We start from the raw sequence: 10,221 nt of genomic DNA, 5'->3' as shown, positions 1-10,221 counted from the left end.
AGGCTATAGAAAAGGTCATTAACAGCATTAATAGAATGCTAGTAAACAACAGATATGTCTTGGCTATCAGTTTAGATATTGCTAAAGCGTTCGATAGCGCTTGGTGGCCTTCAATTATTCATAACCTAAGAGAAAAGCAATGCCCCAAAAATTTATATAGAGTCTTTAACAATTATTTTAAAAACAGAACGGCAGAATTATGTTGCGGAGCCCACACTGTGAGGAGAAATGTAGTAAGGGGATGCCCACAGGGCTCAGTGTGTGGCCCTATCTTATGGAATATAGTCTTTGACAGTTTTCTAAAACAATGTTTTGGGCATGAAACAATAGCATTTGCGGATGACGCAATTGTGCTGATAGCAGGAAACACAAGAGCTGCTCTTGAGAAAGACGGTACTGACACACTTAACAGAATTAGCAAATGGGGCGAAGAATGCAAACTGTCATTCAATATTAATAAAACGAAAGGAATAGTATTCAATAAACCCAGACATCAGAATTTATACCTAAGAACGCCCACTATAAAAATGAATGGCAAAAATATCAAGATAGTCAAAACCATTAAATATCTAGGAATAATACTAGACTTTCGACTACTATGGAATGCACACATAGAGTACGTATGTGATAGAACTGGAACTATATTCAACAACTTCGCTAGTGTTGCCAAGAAGCACTGGGGACTGGCATATGAAGCAAAACATATTATATACAAACAGATTTTTATACCAATTGTAACGTACGCATGTGGAAGTTGGTACCAAGACATTCATAAAATTCATATATACAGAAAACTGATATCAGCTCAAAGAAGAGCCCTTATCCAACTAACTAGGGCATACAGTACAACCCCTAATGTATCTTTACAAGTGATAGCCAGATGTCGCCCATTGATAAAATTATCGAATACTTTGCAAAAATTTGGAAAATAAAATGGGGAAATAACTAACAACTCAATGAATTTACAGTCAGTCAGTCAGTCAATATCGTTTATTATATACAAAATAAGTACATTCCCGGTGCCGCAATGCACTGCCGGGTGTGGAAATATGATAAAGTATAGTACAGCTTGTTTGCAATACACGAATTACAGAAGTAACAGAAGTAAAATAAGGTGTTATACAAAGAAAATAACGTTATCTACGAGTATTGATACATCTAAATTCCAGCCAGATACAATAATTACAATAATTACAGTTGTTTACAGGAGTAGAGGTACATAATAACAAAGATAGATAGTAATACAACATAAATACAATCGTTGCTGACAGAATATGGTTATACAGAGAAACCCGAAAATGTGATTTGGATGTAAAACAAGAGATGTAACAGAATAATGACACGCGTCTTAATACAAATGGAGCCCAGGAAGATGTTGAGCTAGTTGGAGAATAAGGTGCAGTACAACCCAGGAAATGCTGCAAAGCAGCAAGGTGCTTAAATGTGTAAGTTGTCACGAGAAGTAGAGAAAGTATACGTATACAGCAGTCCAGAGCGAAGGCAGAGATGATGAGAAAGAAGAAATTAGAAGTAGAACTACTCGCGTGTGGTGATTGGTGCTACGCGTTCGTAGGCGAGCACTAGGTTGAGGAAGGTGGGAAAAAGTTCCTTGTGCTTAAGTACTTCCTGCTGCTGACATGGCCAAGAGATATTAATTTTCTTTGCCCTTAGTTCGATTTCTAGTCGTTCTTTTGTGAGGCAGATGCATCTATATAAATAATGGTCAGGGCCGTCCACTTCCTTGCAGATGGCACAGAGGGGAGAGCGTTTCCCCGTGAACCGGTGCAGATAATTGGAGAATTTTCCGTGACCAGTTATAAACTGTGTGACTTGAGAGTTGTTTCGAATCCAAGTGTAACTGTAGTGATCAATAACGTTAGGGATGAACTGATGGGTCTGGTTGCTATGATTGAGGTGCCAGGAGTTTTGCCAGTGATGAAGAACTTCAGTATATAAGAGATTTTTGATTTTTTGATGGCTGATCTTATGGTAAATGGATTCAAGCGTGTTATCGTTGGTGGCATCCTTCGCCAGCTGGTCCGCTCTTTCGTTACCGGCNTTAAACGAGGCTTAATTTTCTAATTTTTAACGATACAATAGCGACGATTATTATTTTTAAAAATTTTTGTTAGGCTTAACATGGATGAAAATTCAACGCAAAGTAGGTTAATAGCGATATACTGATATACTAATTACATGGGATATAATAATATACTATACTAATAATGGATTTTTTCATACTTTTCGGTTATCCGCCCTTTCAATTTTCCGACCAACCCCAGTCCCCAATTAGGTCGGATAATCGAGGCTCTACTGTATATGGATATCTTAAGGTCAGTTTTTGCGCTAATGTTGCTAATGCACCATTTGAGAGAAAAAAAATTGTCAAGGAAAAATTTTCTGTTAGCGAACCCTTTGTTAAATATTTCGAATATCATCACTGCCCAGGATCTGAACTAAAGGAGAGCAACTCAGTTTCTTTGAGTGCAAGAATAGCAGCGAACAGCGAAATAATTTTAAGATTTCATGACACATGATTCTAGTCTAGTCACAATATTTATTATTCAAATTGATGCTAAATTGATATGTCTGTGCTGTGTATCAGTGTGTCAATTAGTACACTTTAATTTTTTTTCTAGGGAGGGGCAGCTGCCCCTTGCCGATATTAATATGTATCGAGTATTAATACCGAAAATATGATTTGCTTACCTATTTGTTTTCTTTTAATAGCGAGGTTGCAACCTCGCTATTAAAAGAAAATTGCTCTATTGCAGCAGAGTGAGCTTTTTGTTCTCTTTGTTGATTTATAAATCTAAGACCTTGCCTTGCCCACATCAAATTTACGTCTTGCCCCGCCGCTGATCTGATTCCTTCTTAATCGTCGCTTGTCTGAATGTGAATATCTCGTTCGAAAGACTCTTGTTTTTATAGGTAGCGTGCAAAATTTCAGGTTTTTCTATAAAGGGGTTGCCGAAATATAAGCAGTTGAAAAGTTCAAAGAACTCCATAAAAGCTGTATCTTTCTTATTCATTTGGCGGTGCAGATGCTCCTAGAGAAAGAACAGCACTGGGTCTAGAGAGCTCAAATTTTAAATTTACGCCACTCTCGTTATCAGTGAGGTGATGGCAAAACTGCGGGTAGATAGGTAAAACTTGGCGGGGTTCGATCTCTTGNTCCAATTAAAAAACAATTAAGTGTGAATCGTGCGTCATTAAAGGTAAATTAAAATCGCGATAAAATTTTTTCGCGCGGGAAAAAATTTTTGAAAAAATTTGGAGACTTAAAAAACATTCCAAAAATCCAAAAAAACAAAATTTTTAGGGGGGCCAAAAACCCGAGTTTTATGTAACGCTATGCAACTTGCCCGAGATATCTCAGGCTTGGGGTTAAGGAAAAATTTTCTGTTAGCGAACCCTTTGTTAAATATTTCGAATATCACCACTGGCCTTCACCCATCTGAACCCTATATCAGTCCTGCAATGCTCCATCTTTGATTTAATATCCAGGGCCAGGCAGTGAGTATCTTTAAATTGCAGTAGCGTGCTTATAGCCGCTCTACTATCAGTGCAGATAACAGTTGGAACCGTTATTGCCTCCTCTGCGACCCAAGCCACGGCCTGCAGAATGGCATAAAGCTCCGCTTGGTAGACTGAACAAGCTCCGCCGAGACGAAACTTTCTTTCCATCACTATTTGGTCATCATCTATTACCACAAAGGCTGCACCCACTCTGCCTTCAATCCCGGACCCATCTGTGTATATCGTAAGTCCGTTTCTGTCACTGTACTCCTCGTCTATTATGCGTATAGGTTTACACCTAAAGGGCGGCGGCAGTATGTTAACATCGGGTCTAGTCTCGTACTCCGTTCCAGCAATAACTTGATCTGATACCACTATGTCAAGACCCCTTCTACACCGAAAGAGCATAGCCCTTTCTCGCAATACCAACTCAATCGGGGGAATCCCCGCCACCACCTGCAGAGCCTCAGTTGAGGTTGTCCTGTAAGCTAATGTCAACCTTAGGAGAGCGCATCTCTGGGCACTACTTAGCTTTTTCTTAATTGCACTCTTCCTCGCTGCCCCATGCCAAGCAGCCGCTCCATATGTCACTTTCGGCACAAATGCTCCATAGTAGATTGTTTCTATTGCTTCTCTTCCCAAGCCCCAAGTGGTCTTCGCAACTCTTGCCAACATATTGAACATCTTCGTCGTGTTGTCTTTGATTGACATGACATGAGGAAGCCAAGTCAGCCTGTTGTCCAGGGTTACCCCTAAGTACCTCAGCTGCCTAACCACCTGCACACTCTCATTCCTCATTTTTATAACCGGTTTTCTTTTGTATAAATCCGGTGTTTGACCTTTCGAAAAGACTATAGCCTTTGACTTACTAGGGTTGAAGGATAGTTTGATACTGTCACCCAGTGCACTTATCTTATCCAATACTTGCTTACTGATTTGTTCAATTTGAAGTCTTGAGTTCGCTCCGAAAAGAATCAGGGTGTCGTCTGCATATGCCATTTCTATTATATTCGCACCTTTGTCCTCTCGTAAAATCTGATTATACACAATGTTCCAAAACAAAGGGCCAGAGTTTGACCCCTGAGGACAACCTCTGCTTAGAACCTTAGAAAACTCCACTGAGTTGAGAAAAAACGAGATTCTTCTGTCATTAAAGTAGTCTCTGACCAGATTATAGAGATTAACTGGGAGCCCCGCTTCTCTTAGGGCAACCAAGATCATCGGCCACCACGCGTGGTCGAACGCACCACTTATGTCTACACTAATGCCACAGCAGTATTTGAATTCAGCCAGCAATAACTCAATATGTTCCACCGCTCGTGTAATTATATCCTCTGTGCTTTTGTTGGGCATAAAGCCATATTGCTTTTCACAGAAGAAGTGTTTGCCAAGTAGAAACGATGTAATGCGGTTGCTTATGAGATAGTCTAGGACTTTGCCCAGAATCGGCAGAAGGCTAATCGGCCTATAACTCTTCACATTCCCTTTGTCAGGATTGCTTCCCTTTGGAATTATCACAAGTCTTGCCGCCTTCCAGACAGCCGGGAAGATACCAAATTTAAGGCAAAGATTATAAATGCCGACCAGGTAGTTCGAGTCATACTCCCATATCTTTTTAATAATCTCAGAAACCATACCGTCCGGTCCCGGGGCCTTACCGGGCTTTAGTCTGTCAACAGCGTGCATCACCTCTTCCCTCGTGAAATCAGGGTCTTGGACTTGATCGTAAGTAGAAGCACTTAATTGCCTAATCCTTTGCTGCTCAGGTGTGTCTGTACTCTCCTCGTCACTAGGAAAGAACGAATCCATAAGCCTCAAAACAGTACTCTCAACTCCATCTGTAAATGAATCGCCTTCCCGTACTGCAGAGAGGAAGGTGGGTTTCCTCAGTTTTCCCACACTTGCTCTGTATAGGAATCCCCAAGGCTTAGATGTACAGTACATTCCGTACAGTAATTCCTCCAACTCTGTAACTTATTTCGTTTAATGCATTCCTTGTACATCTTACTTTTCGCCAGGTACTCTGCCTTTTTCCTCTGCCTTTCTTGCGGATTTTTGGCTCGTTGAAATCGTCTGCGTAAGTTGTTATTCTCCCTTCTCATCCTTGTAAGTTCATCACTCCACCAAGGCACTGACCGTTGACTTACTCTCTTCTTAGGAATGGTGTCTGCGCTAATGGCACAGAGCGTCTCTTGGAACCGATTGATGATTAACTCCGCCTCTTCTTTGTTCCCACAGTTTGTCAAGGTGTTAATATCCAGCGCAGCCTGCAGCCGCGCTTGAAAAAGCGGCCAATTGGCCCGATTAATGGCAAAATGTGGACTACAGTCCGCCAGTGTTTCTGTCAACAGTCCGATTTCCATGAAGAGATAACTGTGGTCGCTCAGGCTACAGAGTGGCGACACTTCCCACGACCAAATGTGCCTCACTGCTCTCCCGTTGCTTATAGTTAGGTCTATCCAGCTCTTGCCCACGCCGGCATCGAATGTCGGCAATGAGTCTGGTTGGTTCATGATATACAGATTATTGGCATTAACAAACTCTAAGAGTGTGTCCGCCCTTCCATCGTTCTCCGGGTCTCCCCAGAGCTCTGAGTGGGCATTAAAGTCCCCACAAATAATAACTTTCCTATCATCAAATCGTTTAATGAGCCTTTCCAGATTGTTAAGTAGTGGGTTGATGTCATCTGTTATCGGGCAGTAAGCACTGATTAGAACATACAACTTCCAGACATGTAAGATATTTATCACTGACCTCACCATAAAATACCACGGGAATGTATGGATTGTTTATAATAGCCACAGTAGATGGGCTATAGTATTCATTATATAATACCTTGTACGTGCTCCTTAGACAGGCTGGCTTGCCTTTACAACAGTATGGCTCTTGTACCATTGCTATATCAGTCGTCTCCAGCGTTTTGCAGAGCGCTGAAGTGCCACTAATTGACCTTTGGACATTGATCTGAACAATCTTTAACTTTCTTTCCTTTCCATTTCTACATACTTCAGGGTTACTCTCCATAGTCGATCTTCGACATTAGCATCTTACGAACCTTTAGAATCAAAGGACACTTTTTGGAACACGCATTATGTCCCGTCTCCTTCATTTTCTCTCGTTTACAGTTTACGCATTCTACTTTGCCTTTATTGGTACACTCTTTGTATTTATGGGCTCCCCCACATTGACTGCAGATGGGGCCCTTCTCCTTGCATTCCCTTGAGATATGACCAAGTTTACAACATTGAAAACATTGCGTAACGGACAAATAGTCCTCAACTCCGCACCGTGTCCAACCTATATTTAATTTCTTACTTTGCAATAGAAGTCTTCTTGGTAGAGGGTCGAGTTCTAACACCCAATTGGTTGTAGATTTAACCTTATTTCCAAATTGGAATTTAACAGTAGATTGTCGAACGAAATCTTCTATTTCCATTGCTTCCTGGATGTGTTCATTTTGTTGATAAATGCATTCTTGTAGCTCTTCACGTGTGATATCTTTGTCCACACCATAGATGACTACTTTCGGTCGTCTTCTCAAAGGTTCTCTGGTTTTAAGTCCTGTTCTTTCTTCTATGATACCTCTCAGCTTCCTTTTCTCCTCTGTTGTGGCCACTTCAATAGCTAGGCCTCCTCTTCTTAGTTTTCTGACTGCCTGGATTCCTATTCCCAGTTGCCTTGGATACACACTTTTCTTCAGTTTACTTTTGGTAAGTTCCGGATCCTCGTTTTCGTTTTCCGGGTCAACTAAGATAACCTCTCTACTTGGTGGTCTTGCTTGCTTCCTTGCGGTCACTTGCGCATACGAAGGAACGACTGGTCCCCCTTGCTCCATGTACTTATCCAACTTTTCGTGTAAACTCTCCATTGCCGCTTGCAGTGGATCCTTTCGCTTCTCTGACATCAACATGATTATGCGATTAATTTGTGCACATACAAACTTGACGTGATCGCCAGCTCCCAGCTTGCAGCCGGCATTGGATAACATATAATTGCGAACTTCTTCGCGGATGTTTTCCACTAGTCCAAGTCTCTCATCATCCGCTTGCACATCCGTATCTCTTTGCGACGACAACTCGTCGTTCGACAGCTGCACGTGTGGCCTTTTGGCCGTCATAGTCCTTAAAAGGACTGGTAAGTTCTATTCGCAGGGAACGATCTGTTTCACCCTTTCGGGCTACTTACAGGCAGGACCACGTGAAGGTTCGTCCCTACTTCCCCTGGGATTGTTACTAAAACGCTCCAAAAGAATAGCTAGACAAATCGCAGGCACTCGCCCTAGATTAAACAGTCGAAAAGCCAAAAAGCGCAAACAATCAATGGGGCACCCTGCCCACCCAACGGGACAGTGGGCCCCGGGGTCGCCGATAAAGCGAAAATCCCAAAGGGGGCCCGTAGGGCGGCTCAAGAACGGGAAATGCCCCGGAGAGCGGTCCTGCTACCAAAGGGGCCTGCAGGGCAGAACCGGAATCCGTATCTTAATATCCGGATGTAATCGACCAACTGCGGGTTCAGCGCAGGGCGCCGGATCCGCCCAACGAGCAGGCAGTTGTCCCGTGAAACCCCCCCGCCGAGCAAAGTGGCTCGGATGCCCTGTTGCTTACAATCTATAGATTCTATAATGCAACACCCAACGGGACAGTAGGCCCCGGGGTCGCCGATAAAGCGAAAATCCCAAAGGGGGCCCGTAGGGCGGCTAAAGAACGGGATATGACCCGGAGAGTGGCCCTGCTACCAAAGGGGCCTGCTCGGCTCGGAACCGGAATCCGTATCTTAATATCAGGATGTAATCGACCAACTGCGGGTTCAGTGCAGGGCGCCGGATCCGCCAACGAGCAGGCATTTGTCCCGTGAAACCCCCCCGCCGAGCAAAGTGGCTCGGANATAGAAACGTACTAGTAAACTCCTGTCGGGTGGATTAAATTATAAATCTACTGGCGATATAGGGGGGGCAAACATCTCTAGCACTCATTACGTAAATTAAAACGCTTCTTTTTGCGTAGAATCGACTCCCGTTTGGGCATGACCGAGTCCGAACCGCTCCTAATATTAATTAATACCGTATTTTACATAATAAAACCAATTTATTTAAAATACTTTTATTAATTAATGGAAATAAAAATGACACAAATAATAACAGCGGTGGAAACCGTTCCTGAAGTAATTATTTTGACGATTTCCGGACGAACAGAAAATTCATTTGTCGTCTTCCCCTAAAATAAGAGAGAAACGTAGAAACCGTACGTTTCTCCGGAAATTATAATTTATAGGAAACATCTGCTCCCGCCGACGAGCGAGGGGTCCTTGCTAGTAAAGCGGTAAATTTTACCCATTAAAAAAACGGCGGGTCTCCTCCTCCTCCTTTCGCCGGTTTTACAGACGGACGAAGAGGAAAACATTTAACACGGCATCAGGGCCATTAGTCGAATAGTTTCAATTTTCGGTTTTCAGAGACAAATAACTGTTTAGGGTAAACTGAGGAATGAGATCTCCATCGTCGCCTTCTTCCGTTCGTGTCGGTTTCTCCTCTTCCGCCGAAAATATTTCCCTTTCGTTTTCTTCCACGGTTATTTCGTTATTTTCGGTGTCCGAATGGTCAGAGTCCTCCTTCAGCTGGCCGACGGGCAACACTTTACTAAAAATAAATAAACTCGGCATTAAATATTTATGCTTATTATTATTATTATCGTTATCGTTTAGCCTCACCCACCTTTTCGTCTCCATCGTACACCCTCTACCCAAACCTAAATTCATTTTTTTCATTCCTTCTGCGATATTATTTCCTAACTTTTTCTCTCTCTTGTTTTTCTGGAAAAAGAAAACTTAAATTTCAATTTAATCGCATCAGTTATAATTATCTTTTATAAAGTAAAAATTAATATTTAAAACTATTTTAACCAAACGGAACCCGTTATTCCGTAATTTCAAAAAGTTGCGCCTTATTCTCCCACCGGCCATTCCCAAAGCGGGCACTACGAAAAGAAGACTGGAGGCAACATTGGATGAGTAAAAAGACAAAAATTTACTTCGAAACGAGCAATGACATCGTCACAATGCCGGGCTGTAATTTTTAATCATATTTTTCACTTATTTCATTTAAAATACATGCTCTCCGCCTCAAATTAGTAGTGTCTTGCTTCTGTACAACATACTTTTCCGTTAGCAATAGAGTCGTGCCGGTCTTCGGGGAAGTTTCAATAACCGGTACCCAATCGTGCAGTCTCGCCACCTTCTCTCGAACTGATACTTTGCAACTGTTTCTTTGTAGGGGTTTGAGAAGAATCGGTTTTGCCCCCGTTGTCCACCAACGTGGCAGACTGGGAGGACTTACCGCCATAGAATCGATCGACAATGAAATGCTAGGCCAGATGCGGTCCGAACTGCACTATCCGCTCGACGTGTGCCATCTCTTAAGGTTTGTAAACAAAACTTGGACGGTCTGTCTTTCCGTTGGTGTCTTAACAGTTGTAGGAAAAAATTTCTAAAATGCTCCTCCAAATTATGAATAACCATGTATTAATAAACGAAAGCTAATGCTCCGTAAAGTTATTTCATACACTATGTAGCGGACTTATCATATTCATAAACAACCCATTGCATTCAGACTATTGGTGGATATTAAATATTATATTAAGTATACAATATCTAAAAAAGGAACTACAGACGTTAATAAATTCTACTTCCAGAATTAATAATACAAAA

General features: G+C 42.0%; 1 protein-coding gene across 2 annotated transcripts in view; it reads right to left on the bottom strand.

Moving 5' to 3' along the window:
• Positions 1-8,413: 8,413 nt before the first annotated feature.
• LOC111632575 overlaps positions 8,414-10,221 on the bottom strand; it is a 6,109-nt gene continuing 4,301 nt past the window's right edge. The window contains exons 3-4 of one of the 2 annotated variants that reach the window (XM_023377053.1): positions 9,230-9,327; positions 8,414-9,154 (exon numbers count right to left, since the gene is read on the bottom strand). In XM_023377053.1, coding sequence (XP_023232821.1) covers positions 8,953-9,154; positions 9,230-9,327 — 300 coding nt within the window. In that variant the 3' untranslated portion in view covers positions 8,414-8,952. The remainder of the gene's footprint in view (positions 9,155-9,229; positions 9,328-10,221) is intronic. The other variant, XM_023377052.1, reaches the window with a different exon arrangement.

Source organism: Centruroides sculpturatus, unplaced genomic scaffold (assembly GCF_000671375.1).
Source record: "Centruroides sculpturatus isolate CEXI.00-Female unplaced genomic scaffold, Cexi_2.0 scaffold743, whole genome shotgun sequence".
NCBI classification, from domain to species: domain Eukaryota; kingdom Metazoa; phylum Arthropoda; class Arachnida; order Scorpiones; family Buthidae; genus Centruroides; species Centruroides sculpturatus.
Note: the sequence above shows the minus strand (reverse complement) of the source record. Positions and strands in the feature narration are given on the sequence as shown.